General features: G+C 44.4%; 1 protein-coding gene across 7 annotated transcripts in view; it reads left to right on the top strand.

Annotated features, from left to right (window-relative positions):
• GLRX (glutaredoxin) overlaps window positions 1-16466 on the top strand; it is a 44084-nt gene that overhangs the window by 4529 nt on the left and 23089 nt on the right. Inside the window, exons 2-3 of one of the 7 annotated variants that reach the window (XM_033179076.1) lie at window positions 1667-1786; window positions 3913-4328. In XM_033179076.1, the coding sequence (XP_033034967.1) occupies window positions 1667-1780 (114 nt within the window). In that variant the 3' untranslated portion in view covers window positions 1781-1786; window positions 3913-4328. Of the gene's footprint in view, window positions 1-1666; window positions 1787-3341; window positions 4454-6266; window positions 7214-12310; window positions 12371-16466 lie in introns of those variants that run through there. The other 6 variants (XM_033179077.1, XM_033179079.1, XM_033179075.1 and 3 more) reach the window with 6 other exon arrangements.

The following is a 16466-nucleotide window of genomic DNA, read 5'->3' on the forward strand; positions in this document are numbered from 1 at the left end:
ATTCATCTCCCATTAGGGGTACCATTAGGGGTACCATTAGGGGTACCCAAAACTGATTTAAGGCAGTTTTGCAGTTGTCCAGACTAGAGGATGGGTGTGAGGGTAAAGGAGCCTTTCGCTTCTTTGCCAGACACTGAGTGCAAAACTCCATGCTGGGGGCAGCCTGGTCACATTTCAGGGTCGTCTCAGGAGGCTGGGGGGCAGCTCCAGGGCTGTGGGTTTTCAAAGCCTCAGTTATCCTGTGAGAGCACAGGAAATAGCCATGGAAATGTGCAAGATTTGTTTTTAATTTTTAGACTTTATTTTTAATGCCTACCTTTACCCAGATCCCCTTTTAAATAAAAGTGCTGTAAGAACTTGCCCATAATAATTAAGCCCCTTTTCTCATCTTTCTCACGTTTTGGACAATTTGCTCCAATTGCTGTGCTTTCTGAGGAAAGCCCAAAGCTTTGAAAAATAGTCTCACTGCTTTCTGCTTCCACCTCTCCCTCCCCTCCAGTGCGTTCCTGGTACTCGGGGAAAGGCCTGCTGGCTCTGATGACATGGTGACCTCCATGGGGCTTGTTTCTTCACTGCCAGGCAGCCTTGGTGGAACACCCTTGGCCTGGAAATTCAGCCACGTTGAGGGTGTTTCCTCCTCCCTCGCGATTCTAAAAGCCCTCTGGAATTCTGTAACGTGTCTGCTCCTAGCAGCAGGGAGGAAGCATGGAACTAGAGAGAAGCCTATTCAGCAGGTGTCACGACTGTGGCTTGGCATGGGTGACGCACCTACGTCTGGGGTGACTTAACCATCTTATGGTGGACTGGTGATTAAAGGACACTCAAATACCACCCCTGGTACACCCTCCTGGTTGAGGACAGAGCTTACCTGTGTTGTGTTGTTTTGTTTGTTTTGCTCTGTCACACAGGTGTAAGTGCAATGGCACCGTCACAGCTTACTGCAGCCTTGACCTCCCGGGCCAAAGTGATCCTCCCACTTCAGCTTCCTGAGTAGCTGGGACCACAGGCATGCACCGCCATGCCTGGCTAATTTTTGTATTTTTTTGTAGAGACGGGGGTCTCACTATGTTACCTAGGCTGGTCTTGAACTCTTGGGCTCAAGTGACCCTCCCACCTCAGCCTCACAAAAGTAGTAGGATTACAGTGAAGAGCCACTGTACCTGGCCCTGACCTGTGTTTTAACAACACAGAGAGATGATTGTATTTAATAAACCATAGACCTGAAAAATCAGAGACCTAATGCAAATACTTTTCCAGCTGTATTTAGAAATGAATTCCTTCCTTCCTGATTGTTGTGACCCAGTTTACAATCTTAGATGTGGTCCCTGATGCAGAGAAAGTAGAGTTCAATCTAGGTAGTCTGACTGCAGCCAATCAGAATTCTCCTGAAACATGTTTCCGTAGAGTGAAATTTTAAAATCCCTTTGACAAGTTGGACAAGCTCATGCATAGCACACTCAACTTGAAAACTCTTCTGGCTTAAAAACATTCTTGGGTTTATAATGTTACCCCTTATAACAGTAAGGAAGTCCTGTCCTATAAGCATATACATGAGGAGGTTGTAAAGTGATTTTAAAAATTTGGAATCATGGGAAATATTTAGTGGTAGGATATGTTCTTTCTAGTCTAGTAATGTAGTAATGTCCTGGGTTGTGTGCTTTTTTAGGTTCCTCGAGTCTTTATCGGTAAAGATTGTATAGGCGGATGCAGTGATCTAGTCTCTATGCAACAGAGTGGGGAACTGCTGACGCGGCTAAAGCAGATTGGAGCTCTGCAGTAACCACAGGTGAGTGGCAGGTGAGGTGCTAGGCCAGGAACATGGGACACCGTGGAATTCTTCTGTCATGGTTTGTTATACTGTAGGACAGCATTCTAGCTGGGGAAAAATGATTTGGGGTGAGTTGAGGAATGGTGATGTCAATTACTTAATGAATTTCACACTTTACAAAGAGATTGTGTCAATGGGAGAAATTCTTTCACTCCACCTTCATTTAACAAATATTTATTGAGCATGTGCCAGATGCATAAGAATATAATGATGCATAAAATAATAACCTGGAACTTATATTCCAGAGAGGTTGACAGATCAAAAACAAGCAAATCCTGAAATAGAATAGAATAATGTGATAGAATATGTCAGGGGGTGGGGAGAAAATTGAGCTAACATGGTAAGGGAGGGCCTTTCTCAGGAAGGGTTGAGCTAAGACCTGATTGACAAGGAGACTGCTAAGCAGAGATGAAGCAGAAGAGCTTTTCAGGCAGAGGGAATAGCAAGTACAAAGACTCTGAGGTGGCAACAGGTAAGGGATGTTCATGGAACAGAAAGAAAGCATGAATAGAGTAAATGAAGTGCAGTAAGAAGGAAGGATAGCGAGAAAGGTGAGCAGGGGCCAGAGCACCCAGGCCGTGGTAAACAATTTGGATTTATTCAAAATGCGATGTGAAACTGAGGTCATTTTGGCTTTACCTGTGTTCATCTGGCAGATCAACTCTATTTAATTGGCTTCCCAAAAGCCAAAACAAAGTTTTCTAAAATCAGTAACCTAAAGGAGATCTTTGGCTCTGTGGAAAACCACGGGGCAATGAACATTTTAGAAAGAAACCATGATGATTTTGGAGTCTGAGCTCCTCCCTCCCCCAGTTCCCCAGCACAGCTAGCGCTAGCCAGCTCCCAAGCAGGCCAATTCAGAGACCTGTACACAGAGAGACATAAGGGCTGCTTTAGTTGAGGGAGAAATGAATGGTTCTTTAACCAAAATGTTCTTAGAGGGGTATCTATTGCCTGCTAATTAATAACTCATCTCTTGGGCAATGAGTATATATAATTTGTGATGGTTACTCCACATAGCAACAGAAGGGGGAAAAAGGTCTGAAAACATACAACTGATTTCCCTGAAATGAAATAGTCAATGCTATAAATCTTCTAATCGTAATTCTACAATATCATCACAGCAGGTGCACCCTATGTCTGTCTGAGTTCACTTCCTAGCCTTACCACTGATACTAAAAGCACTCAAACCCAATTAATGGTGGTACCAAATGTTTCCTATTCTGGGACATGTTTAGCAATTTAGGCTTAGATTAAGAATGGGAGAAGATGGGAAATGTCATTTCTCAAACTGCTTCTATTTTGGTGTGGGCATTAGAGTCCCCCATATTCAGAAAGTCTCCTTACTTGCATTTGGCCTTTTGTGTTCTATGCTGTCAGTATTTTACCGGCAGCTGCATCTCAAGGCCATCCGCAACAGGGTGTGTTGAAATGGCAGGTGTAAGTGTTCTGGTAATGAAAGAAAGGAAGGATTTTGCCTTACAAGGAGATCCCATTCTTTCTTTCCTGGCAGAGCAGGCCCCCCATGCTGACATCTGTCCTCAAGAGCTGGGTGAAATTGCAAATGATGACAGCACTTCCTGGTGGATGAATTTGGGGGCACAAACAGCTTTTTTCCTCTTTTGGCTACGTATTTAAAAGTGAATCAACTTGCTCTTAACCACAGGGCCAAGAAGGTTGACGGGCCATCTTGGTTTTCTTCTGGATGCGCTCTTTGGTTTTCAGAAGACTGTGACAAGTTCTGGCCCAGGATTCGCTCACTGACCCTCAACTGTTCTCTTTGGCACACGTTTCTTACTGTTCTCCATGTGTCGGCATGTCTCTACCTCTAAGCCAGTGTTTTTCAACTATGTTTATCCAGACTCCTTCTCCACAATGATGAATCCATAGTTGGTTATCTGCTGCTGTCCATTAGCTGAAATCATTTTGCTGCTTGACTTTATGGAGTTTGTATTACAAAATCAGTGGGTATTTTGAATGTGTTCTTTCAAACTACATGCATCTCTCCACTCAACCCCACCCCATCCCATCCCACCTTGAAAATCACTGCTCCGAACCAGTGTTCTCCATCTTGTCCTCCATAGATCTCATAGGAAATGTTCAGCAATTCTGTGAAAGGTCACAGGACCCAATTGGAGAAATCATATAAAAAGCATAGTTGGTCTTGGTGTCACATGGATCAGAGGCACAAGTGCAGAGGCTGTGGTCATGTGGAACACTCTGTTATTTAAGATGGCTATCCAGATAATCCTGAACACTGTGTATTTATTTGATTTAGACTACCAGCAAAGATTAAAGCACAAAATGTAAAACATCTGAGAAAACTACAGCCCCCTACACCAAGAGTGTATCTGTGAAAGAGCCCCCACACTTTGAAAACTTAAGAACCCCTTATAAAGTTTGCCTGTTCTAGAATTGTAAGATTGTTAATTTCCTTCTTCAGTCTCCAGTGACAATACTTAATTTCTTTTCTAATAAAAAAATACCTGTAGATGATTCAGTGATTTTTGTCCAATTCGTTTCCATGTTCTCAAAACATTAAGGAATGTTAGGCGAAATATACTAACTTAACACTGTGTTTATGTTTGGCCATGCCAATATAAATAAAGACATGTGCTGCTGTCACTCATTGGGTACAAATGGTTGATATAATTTGAAATTTCATATTGAAATAAATGCCAGCTCCAGCTTACTGAATAATGCTTAGGGTTTAATAACAGTCTTTTTTTTTTTTTTTTTTTTTTTTTTTTTTTTTTTTTGAGACGGAGTCTCACTCTGTCGCCCAGGCTGGAGTGCAGTGGCCAGATCTCAGCTCACTGCAAGCTCCGCCTCCCGGGTTTAAGCCATTCTCCTGCCTCAGCTTCCCAAGTAGCTGGGACTACAGGCGCCCACCACCTCGCCCGGCTAGTTTTTTGTATTTTTTAGTAGAGACGGGGTTTCACCCTGTTAGCCAGGATGGTCTTGATCTGCTGACCTTGTGATCCACCCGTCTCGGCCTCCCAAAGTGCTGGGATTACAGGCTTGAGCCACCGCGCCCGACATCTTTTTTCATTTCATATTCCTTTTTGCCATTTCCCACTTAAGGCCCTTGCACTTCTCGCTTCTTTCTTTTATGGGCCCTAACCACTCCCTTCAACCAGGATCGCTATGGATGATTGTTCAGGTTACACACTGCACAATATGAATGCCGCCCCTCCCCTCCCCCACCAGAGGTTACAGTGCCTGATCCACTCTGGACCACTTCCCTGCACTTTCACACTTCTTTGTCCGTGCTCATTGTGTTTCTTTCTCCTGAGATGCTTTTCTTCTCCTTTGGTTTACTTTGAAACTCCTCCTTGTTCAAGACCTGATTTACAGACTGTTCCCCTATATTTTCTCTCTCCTCTCATGGCCTTTCGACTGAAAATCATCGTTTCCTCTTCTGGAATTCAAAAACACTGCATATAGATACCGTACAGCTGTTATCAGGCTACGCTGTAGTTAATCATCTGTATTGGTTTCTTGCCAAATTCAGAAGTACCCGAAGGCAACTGGGCACAGTGGCTCATGCCTGTAATCCCAGCACTTTGAGAGGCCCAGGCAGGTGGATCACGAGGTTGGGAGTTCGAGACCAGCCTAGCCAATATGGTGAAACCTCATCTCTACTAAAAATACAAAAATTACCTGGGTGTGGTGGCACTTGCCTGTAGTCCTAGCCACTCAGGAGGCTGAGGCAGAAGAATTGCTAGAACCTGGGAGGCGGAGGTTGCAGTGAGCTGAGATCATGCCATTGCACTCCAGCCTGGGTAACAGAGCGAGACTCTGTCTCAAAAAAAAAAAAAAAAAACCTACCCAATGGCAAGAACCTAGACTTAACTATGGAAACCCAGTTCCCAGCACAGAAGAGCTATTTTATCAAAGCAATGAATGCATATGGTTTAAAAAGCCAATAGTACTAAAAGTCTTTTCTGCTCTAACTGCCTCAAACCCAGGTCCTGATAAAGTACCTTACAGGTCCGTGTGCCCCTCCCCAAGGGTATTCCCTCTCTCCATCCTTCCATAGAGGTAACCACTAGTTCATTTTTGTTGTAATCATTCTGATACTTTATAGTTTTACTCCTTATAATATCTCTAAGCAATACATTTTACTTTTGAAAAACAGGAACATCGACCTAGCTGTGTAAGAAAAAGGTGATATCACAATTAGACAAACAATCCCAAGAACAGGTAAACTGAACATGGACTGAGTTATAGACTGGCTTCAGCATCCCTTGCAAGTGTTCCAGAGCCTCTTCTGGGGAAGCAGAAGTGGTGCTGAGTGAGTCTCTGGAAACACAGCACGCCACGATCAGGGAGGCTATTGTGTGAACCAAGCGTGGAGTGTCCCCCAGAAATGTGGTAATGGCAGAGGGCTGCTCTGCATTTTCTGCTTCTAAGCTCAGCCTGTCCCTGCCCCCAGCTTTCAGGAGGAGCTCTTCAGCTGGCCAGCTGTGTAGCAGGGAGAACAGAAATGTCATCACCACCAGGCAAGCTAAGTACAGACAAGGATCTGCTTCAGGCCCATTTCAGCTTTCTGTCCTCAAGTTAAAAACTGTACAACTACAGAGAACCCTCAACATGGAAAATTACACTGCTCCAATCTGGACTGCTGCCCTCTGTCCTGGGGCAGACAGGGTTCTCTATCTGGGATCTCCCTTCACTGTCATTCTGGGGATTCCCTTTTTCTCTCCTATGTTGGATCTCCTCTTTCCTTTGACCCACGTGTATGAGTCAGAATACATGCTAGGCTGCTATAACAAAGATATAATGCCTGATACAAGCTTCTTTATCAAAAAAGTCCAGAGGCAGGCAGCTGGCATTTGCTCCAAGGGGTCATGACTGACCCAGGGGTTGTATGTATCACTTCTGCTCACATCCTATTGGCCAGACCTTAGTGTGATAGCCCCACCAGCTGCAGGGCAGGCTAGGCAGAGGGGCCCCCGCCTGGGAAGCCTCTTGTCCAACTAAAACTCACTAAAACTATACAAAAAGAGGAGATCTATACAAGAAGAAGTGGAGAATGGCTATGGAAAGAAAACTAGCAAACTGTGTCTTTCTCTTTTTTATTATTTTTCCTCTGAGCCCCAATTTTCTTTCTCTTTTACATCTGAAAGCCTTCCTCAAATGTCTGGAGATGTGACTATCTGTAAACATTTAAAGAATGAGGCACTAAAAAACTGATTGGAAGACTTGTGTGCATAGGTTAGGCTTGCCAACTGATAGCTTCACCATAGATGGAGTCTTTGTTCAAATCTCACCTTCTCAGCAAGGGCTCCCCCATCCCCCTATCTAACACTCTCCCTTCCATTTTCACTTAGCATTCCCTATCCCTCTTTATCAATTTATTTTTTTCTATAGCATTTATCTTTTTTTTTTTTTTTTTTTTTGAGATGTGGTCTTACTCTGTCATCCAGGCTGGAGTGCAGTGGCACGATCTTAGCTCACTGCAACCTCTGCCTCCCGGGCTCAAGCAATCCTCCGACGCTCAAGTGATTCTCCCACCTCAGCCTCCTGAGTAGATGGGACCACAGACACATACCTCCATGGAAGCTCACCTAATTTTTGTATTTTTCGTAGAGACAAGGTTTCATCTTATTGCCCAGGCTGATCTCGAACTCCTGAGCTCAAGTGATCCACCTGCCTTGGCCTCCCAAAGTGCTGAGATTACAGGTGTGAGCCACCACACCCAGTCTATCTTTTAATATATGGTATGATTTATTTAGTTTACTGTCTCTTCCCTACTAGAATATAAGTGCCTTGAAGTCAGGGATTGGTGTCTATTTACTGCTGTATCTGCAGCATCAAGACTGTTTGGCAGATAGTAGGCTCTTTCCTGAGTGAACAAATTAAAGAATAAATGAACAGGTGTGGATCTGGCTGTCTCATTGGGAGATCCCCCAATTATTGGTTCCTGGACACCTTTTCTTTTGAGCCATTCAGTCTCTCCAGCTTCACAGCTGGGGGTTGCGCCTCATCGTCAGGGTTCTGGCTGCCAAGCAGGGAAAAGGGACTTGGCAGCTCCCTGGCCGGTGTGTGGACTCTCATGTAACCTCCTGTTTTCTGCCCTGCTCCTTGCTGAGTAATTCTGTGTGATATGCAAGGATAGAAAGAATGATCTTTCAAAGAGGATGGAGAGACTGGCACTAGGGGCTGGCAAAACAAAACAACACAAAACAAAAACCAAAAATTACCAACCAAAAAATTAACAGCCAAAGCTCTACTCTTTCTGTTTATTGAAGAAAGTAAGTGATCCAATCTCCTGCGAATGTTGTTGATTTTAATAACCACCTTCTCTGCTTCCTCCAGCCTGGCTCTTTGGGCTGGACTCCAGACAGCCATTTCTTCCAATTCAAGGCTGTCCAAAGATGCCCCTTAAGGAGGGAGAAAGAACTGGTAAATTCTTAAACCAATGGTAAATTCTTAAACTGGTGATAAATGGATCTATGTGGCCCAGACCACAGTATTTATATCCCCTGTGAGTATTGTTAGGTCATTATCTTGACATTTGGTTGCCAGAGAAAGCCATGCTCCCTAATTGACTATACCATAATATTGTAAAGAACGGGGCTCCTGAGATATTTTACTTAGAATTCCTTTCTTATATTAATAGGGGTCTTTTTTTTTTTTTTTTTTTTTTTTTGAGACAGAGTCTTACTCTGTCACCCAGGCTGGAATGCAGTGGCGTGATCTTGGCTCACTACAACCTCCGCCTCCTGGGTTCGAGTGATTATCCTGCCTCAGCCTCCTGAGTAGCTGGAATTACAGGTGCACACCACCACACCTGGCTATTTTGTATTTTTAGTAGAGACAGGATTTCACCATGTTGGCCAGGCTAGTCTCAAACTCCTGACCTCAAGAGATCCACCCACTCGGCCTCCCAAAGTGCTGGGATTACAGGCGTGAGCCACCACACCCAGCCTTAATAGGGGTCTTCTTATTAAATGCACTGAATGTTTGAAGGGGCAGAATTTAATCTTGCTCATTATGGGAAGAGAATTCTGGTCTGGTCCCTTTAAGCACAAGTGATGCTTAAAATGGGTCTATATTTATGCACAAGTTATACTTCCTGTCCCCAGGCGACTTTTCTGGTGAGCTGTGCGGAGCTGAAGGTGGGAGAGAGAGGGGTAACTAGGAGAGTCAATGATGGCACAGAACGTGAGGCTCTGGGGTTTTTTATGGGCTCTTCCTGCGCGCTCAACTCCTCCCTCCTAGTTGACTGGGCTGAAGCCTCTGGGGGACCTGCAGCTGAGCTTTCTCAGAAGCAAGCAGAGATGCCTCCTTCCTATTCTCTTTTTTTTTTTTTTTTTTTTTTTGAGACGGAGTCTCGCTCTGCCGCCCAGGCTGGAGTGCAGTGGCTGGATCTCAGCTCACTGCAAGCTCCGCCTCCCGGGTTCACACCATTCTCCTGCCTCAGCCTCCCGAGTAGCTGGGACTACAGGCGCCCGCCACGTCGCCCGGCTAGTTTTTTGTATTTTTAGTAGAGACGGGGTTTCACCATGTTAGCCAGGATGGTCTCGATCTCCTGACCTCGTGATCCGCCCGTCTCGGCCTCCCAAAGTGCTGGGATTACAGGCTTGAGCCACCGCGCCCGGCCTCCTTCCTATTCTCTTGTGAAACTTAAGACACTTCATATGTAAAATTACAGCTGTTTATGGGGTGGAGATTTTGCACTTCCTCCCATTATTAAGTCATCCTCGAGAACTGAGTGTGGATGATCTTTAACACAGTCTGCCCAGGGTTCTAACCAGATGTGTTAAATGGGGACCAAAGGACCCACTCTGGGAATGGAGGACCAGCAACTCCTGGGAAGACAGAATTAAAGAGCTCAGCTGGAACCTGTGGCCATGGGGGCTGTCCCCTGACATCTAGAATGCGACCCTTGTGTAGAGCTGACTCTGGGTGACTTTATCCAGCCCCCTGCATAGAAGATCTCCTTTAGCCTCACCAAAGCAGTCACTGTACGATTAAAAAATGCAGGAGGTGGCAGGGACAGCTGCCCCCAGAAAGGGGACAGTGTGGACATCTCCAGACAGGTAAACCACAGGAAAACCAAGGAGCCCTAGGTCTCCTCCCCATCCAGAAAGCCTTTAACTGGCAGCACAAGGGAGGGGCGGCCACACCTTAGGTTATCTTTGAGTCAGTTTCCCCACCCCTGTGTGAAGGTGTGGCCCAATGGCAGATAGACTGTCCTTAATCTAACCAGAGGACTCCTCCTCCTCCAAGTGAGAAAAGGAGCAAAGGATGCAAAGTGCTCCTTCAACACTCCCTGAGCTGGAAGAAGAAAAATCCCTCCTCCTTTATAGGAATTTGATAAGTGAGGGATAAGTGATCCCCACTAAGGCGCATGAGCTCTGCCTGCCTCGGCCTTCCAAAGTGTTGGAATTACAGGCATGAGCCACCATGCCTGGCCCTTTTCCAATATTTCAGTAAAGGTCAACAGCTGATTTACCCAGTTAGAAGTTTTTCCTGGTTTATTTTCTGTATGGTGGAAGCAGCAAGGAATAAAATATAAACTCAGTTCAAGGATAACTGCCATGTACATATAATTATCTATTCAAAATATTTAATTTACTTTTTTTTAAGAAAAAAAAATCCCAGCATTCATAGTAGCTTTTGACCAATTCTGCTTTCTCAATTGATGGCAAAAGCTCACCAGTATATGTAGAGAGGCTGTGGTCTGCCCCATCTTTTACTATGGCAAAAAAAAAAAGGGGGGGGGAGGTCTACAAGCTTGGAAATGTTGAAAATTACTGCTCTGAACCAAAGAGGTGGCTGACACTGGTAGTTCGGAAATTTCCTACTTACAGAGAATCTAGCAAATTGCTGCCATGTGAGGGTAGTACCAAATAATGGTCTACTTTTACCAAGGTCAGGGTATACGGAATCTTCAGCAGTGTTTCCCAGGCATTCAAAGAGGCTGTATACAGCACTTTGAGAGGCCAAGGCAGGTGTATCGCTTGAGGTCGCTTTACGTCAGGAATTCAAGACCAGCCTGGCTAACATGGTGAAAACCCATCTCTACTAAAAATACAAGAATTAGCTGGCATGGTGGCACATGCCTGTAATCCCAACTACTTGAGCTCAGAGTCTCCAGAGCAGCTGTCTCAGAACACTGGTTCCATGGCACATCAGCAAATGTTACATGAAAAAATGGGTTCCATGAGTTTGGAAATGCTGGGCTATACAGTGCTGGCCTGCAGGACTTGTGCTCATTTTGAGAGTCTATGCCTTTTATCTGATAAACTTTAAAAACAGATACTCTTAGCCTCATTAAACCCCACAAGCATATAAAATATTTACCTCTTTCCCTTTGCTGAGATACAGGAAAGGGCAACAGAGGATGGATGGAAAACAGCCTCCCTGAGAGGCACCTCCAGCTTAGAGGGATGATGAGGGGGTGAGTCATGTGGAGTCATACAGCAGGTGAGCTCAGTCAGGGCTCCTAATCCACTCTTACCCTTGAGACACTCTGGAAGTACTGTGGAATTAGTATCTGCAACATGTTAGATGTTTCGGCTGGGCATGGTGGCTCATGCCTGTAATCCCAGCACTTTGGGAGGCCAAGACGGGTGGATCACTTGAGGTCAGGAGTTCTAGACTATGCTGATCGACATGGTGAGACCCTGTCTCTACTAAAAATACAAAAATTAGGCCAAGCGCGGTGGCTCACGCCTGTAATCCCAGCACTTTGGGAGGCCGATGTGGGTGGATCACCTAAAGTCAGGAGTTTGAAACCAGCCTGGCTGATATGGCAAAACCCCATCTCTACTAAAAATACAAAAATTAGCTGGGTGTGGTGGTGGGCACCTGTAATCCCAGCTACTCAGGCAGAGGCAGGAGAATCACTTGAACCTGGGAGGTGTAGGTTGCAGTGAGCCGAGATCATGCCCTTGCACTCCAGCCTGGGTAACAGAGTGAGACTCCATCTCAAAAAAAAAAAAAAGCCGGGCATGGTGGTGTGTGCCTGTAGTCCCAGCTCCTTGGGAGGCTGAGGCAGGAGAATCGCTTGAACCTGGGAGGTGCGCGAAAGCAGGGATTGTGCCACTGCACTCCAGGCTGGCCGGCAGAGTAAGACTTCATTTCAGACAAAAAAAAAAAAAAAAAAAAAAGAACGAAAGAAAGAAGTAGATGTTTCATTTGTCCAGGACACTAGCAGCAGAGCGAGGGGGTAGCACTGGAAAGACCCCAAACTTGGTAAATTTACTTAGCAGACATTCACACAGGCTTGTGAAGACAGATGGACTGGAAGCTTGACCTTGGGACTTGCCAGAGCCTTTGATATGTTACATGCATTGTAAATTTCCAAAGTAGTAACTAAGTACCCATTATATTTCAAAGTTTTTACCTGCCCTTTTTTCAAGAAGCACCTCCCTCAGAATTCATTTTATGGGTCATTTATGGAAATGCTAATATTTTGCCCTTTCACTTCTCTTCCCTTTGCTGCTCTCACTTGCTTTTCCACAGTTAACACCATTTCATGCAAGGAATGCTCTTATGGTCTGAATGTTTCTGCCCCTCCTAAATTCATATGTTGAAACCCTAACCCCTAAGGTGATGGTATTAGGAAGTGGGACCTTGTGGGAGGTGATTAGGACATAATGGTGGAGCCCTCATGAATGGGATTAGTGCCCTTTTAAAGAGGATCCAGAGGGCTAGCTTGTCCTTTCCACCGTGTGAGGACACAGTGAGAAGGCACCATCTACAAGCCAGGAAATGTGTTCTCTTCAGACACTGAAGCAGCCAGGAGCTTGGTCTTGGACTTCCCAGCCTTCAGGACTATGAGAAATATATTTCTGTTGTTTATAAGCTACCCAGTCTATGGTATTTTGTTATAGCAGCTCTGACAGCCTGAGACAGATGCTGAATGGGTGCATCATGTCAATGTTTGGCATTTCTTCTATGTCAGCATTCTGTAACTTATTTATACTTTCAGCTGATAACCTGGCGTAATTCCCAAGTTTCTCAATAATGACACAAGGTCCATCAAAGTCTTCATCTCCTGGTTCAATTCAAGCATCATTATAGACCAAAGTCTGTGCCAAGAGCTGTTAGAGCTGATTTATCAATACAGTCCCAAGCATCAACAAGTGTATAAATGGCATCGTTAAGACTGAACTCTCCTGGAAAATCATAAATTCTAGGACTCTGTTAACTGCAGCAAGCAGTTAGCAAACACAAAAAGGTGTACTTGCTCTTCATGGACTGTAGAATTCCATGGTCACAAGGCTGTATTGTGGGTGTCATGGTAAGTAATAAATTCAAAAGAAGATCTACAAGAAGGTGTGAGAAGCATTTGCCCAGAAACAAAATTTTTCCATTTTTATCCAGTTTTGCTGGTCTTGCTTTGAACACATCACTGGTCTACAGTAGTTACAGAACCAGTCAGAACACATTTTTCTAGCTACCTATACTTTTCTTCCTCCCTTCCTTCTCTCCTGCCCTCCCTTCCTCCTTTCTTTCCTCTCTTCTCTCTTTCTTCCTTTTTCTATAACATTATTGAAGTATATTTTCTTCAATGAGAGAATGTTTAAGCTGCTCAGCTCCTAAAAGGAACTGGCCCTAGAATCTAAAATTCCTGCTCCTTTCATGGATTAGAAGCCACGTGGACTGAATTCAAATCCTGGTTAGGCGATTTCCCAACTGTGTGACTATAGGTTAGCAAATCTCTCCAGTTTGGCTTCTTATTATAAGAATTAAGGATAATGAACATTAAATTAACTAATTAAATTAAAATTAAAGGTGATTAACAGAGAAACCTCACTCTCTGGTTTCCCTGCGGCTGAATGAGCCCTGTAACCAGCTCTCCATTCTCCCCAAACACTTCCCACCAAGCATGCTGTTTTTTCCTATTATCCATTTTGGGTTAAGTCAAATATTAACCACAAGGTTGGTGTGTTAACAAGACACAACATTTGAAGAATCCTAATCAGGTCAGACTTTGGAATAGTTTCCTCAGAGGTGGGTGGGAAGGAAAGTGGGGAGGGAGGATGACCTTAATAACTCCTTGACCTTGGAGTCAGCCTTGCAAGTCAACTAAAAGAATGTGTCTCCCAGCAACATGCCCAGCCTCCCTCGCATTGCCCAAAGACAGCAAGGCAACAGCATCCTCAAAGGAGAACATTGACGTCCGTGTTTGCTGGATTATTGTACATTTTTCTGAGAATGCTTATGGAGGCTGTTTGCTAGTCGGTGAAGTATGTGAGCTTTGGAGTCAGGTCCCAGTTCTTCCCAGCTCTGTGACTTATTAACCACATGGCCTTAGGCTGTGACTCACTGTGCTCATTTTAGAACAGAGACACTGACAGCCCCTGGCCATTGGATGGATTGCTGGGACAATAAAATGATAGAGATAATGAGAGTGGTTATACTTGCAGAGTGCTAACTCTGTGCAAGGCACTGGTTTCAGCACTTAATGCGTATGACCTCATTTACTCCTGCCAGTGACACTATGGGGTTAGTAGTCCATTAGCTGCATGTTATAATGAGCAGATAAAGTCCAGAGAGAGGTCACTTTACCTGTCTGAGGTCACACAGTAAGGGTTGGAGCTGGGATGTGAATTTGCCTGCACAGTCTGGCTTCATCACAAGCTCAGCCACCCCACCAGACCACTTTCCTGTGCCATATCAGCTCTTCTGAAGGAAATCATGTACGCAGAATGTCTGGCCCTCAGTAAGAGCACAATAAATGGTGATATTGAAATAATAACGAATTTTCCATTTCCTCAGGCCTCAGCAGCTTATGGAATTCATGCAAACACCTCTTGCCTGCTCCAAAACTAGGCCCCAATGTCTCCTGAAGTTATTCCTGGTGTGCCTCCCATGGACCTCCTGTCCTTCCACACTTGCCCCTCCCTGAGGTCCTGCCTGTGAAGTACCTTGAGGTGGGTACACCCTTCCACTGATGTTGGTGTCCCCTATGCCTCTCCCCTGAGCCCTCTGGCCAAGTTCCCTGGGCCCCAAGCACAAATGGGTATCTGGACCGAAAGAGTCAATACCATCCACTTGGAGACCAGTGACATTGTGTTCCCCGCTGTGTTCTGTTACATTCAACAGACATTTCCTAAGCAACTATTATATTTTGGAGAGAGTGTTAGAAGACACACAAAAAGTAAGAGCTAATGGTAGCCCATCTTCCTTGGATGTCTGAGCAAATGACATTTGTGAACAACAACAAAAAAGTAAGTTACAAGCAACAAATATGTTTATAAGGACACCCTTTAGCAGCGTAGGGCCACCCAATGCCTACTAAGGTGCTATACAAAATCAGTCTTTCTTATCACATTCATTAAAAGTCATGAGGTTCAGGCTGGGAGCTGTGGCTCACACCTGGAATCCTAGCACTTTGGGAGGCCAAGGCAGGTGGATCATTTGAGGCCAGGAGTTCGAGACCAGTCTGGTCAACATGGTGAAACCCTGTCTCTACTAAAAATACAAAAATTAGCAGGGCGTGATGGCGGGTGCCTGTAACCCCAGCTACTCAGGAGGTTGAGGCAAAAGAATCACTTGAACCCAGGAGGCAGAGGCTGAAGTGAACGGAGATCACCTGGGCAATGGAATGAGACTCCGTCTCAAAACAAACAAAAATTGTGAGGGTTGTAAAAGAGAAGGTTTTGTTGTTATTGTTGTTGTTTGTGGTGGTGATGTGCAGCTTAGAAAAATGCCCAGGCATACTTAATAGCGCCTGTTAGCTTTTGTACATAATCTTTATATCTGAGTTCTTGCTAAGGAATTTTCTTAACTTTCGCTTTCTGTCTAGTCAAAGAAAGCATTTTAACCTCGCCTAGGTACTGCGGCATTGCAAGCAGGGTTCTAGCAGGTGGCCTCTCAGGGATTTTGGTATGTAGTTACTTTAAACTAGAACGGCTTTATTGCCTCAGAGGCATCCATTCCTCAGAGGAAGTCACTAAATTTAGAACACCAACCCTAGTCCTCTTCCAACCAATGGGACAGAAGCCCCCAGAACAATGGTGTGTTCAGTGACTCAGGCTTGACAATGGGGAGAGAATTAGACAAGAGATTTTGAGGAAAATGAAAATTGCCTACATAAATTTTAATTTTATGGAAACTGAAACTGAGGATGTTGCATTTTTCCTCAGCCTTAAATTTATGAAAAGTAAAGGCAAAAAAAGCAAGATGCTTCCACTTGGGAGAAGGAAGGAAAAAGCACTCTCCCGTTCCAAGCCAGCCTGCCTGAGGATAGTGGCTACTCAGTAACTCTCTTTAGAATTTGCTTAGCCAAATTTGGTGTTGCAAGGCTCTTAGGCTTAAAAAGATTATTTATTTATGATTGTGCTCCAATATTTCTTCTCATTCTTACAAGGCAGCTGAATATTTTTTAAAAATCAGAAATTAACAAAAGGTAGACAACTCAGGTAAAAATGTATATTCTGAGACAGTAGAAAATTCTATCACTATAAACAAAAAATATTGAGGGACTGAAATTTTATGTTTAAAATGCTTTAAAAATTCATATAAGACGGTTGCTAAGTTTTTTCAGAATTTAATTTTACATTAACTCTGATACAGCTCTGATGACCAGAGGAACACCAGGGTTCTTGGCCTCGAGCCAATAGGAGTAATGATATGAACACACGTGGAGTGATTTTAAGGATCAAAAATT

This window comes from Trachypithecus francoisi, unplaced genomic scaffold (genome assembly GCF_009764315.1).
Source record: "Trachypithecus francoisi isolate TF-2019V2 unplaced genomic scaffold, Tfra_2.0 Lachesis_group2, whole genome shotgun sequence".
In the NCBI taxonomy this organism is placed as follows: Eukaryota; Metazoa; Chordata; class Mammalia; order Primates; family Cercopithecidae; genus Trachypithecus; species Trachypithecus francoisi.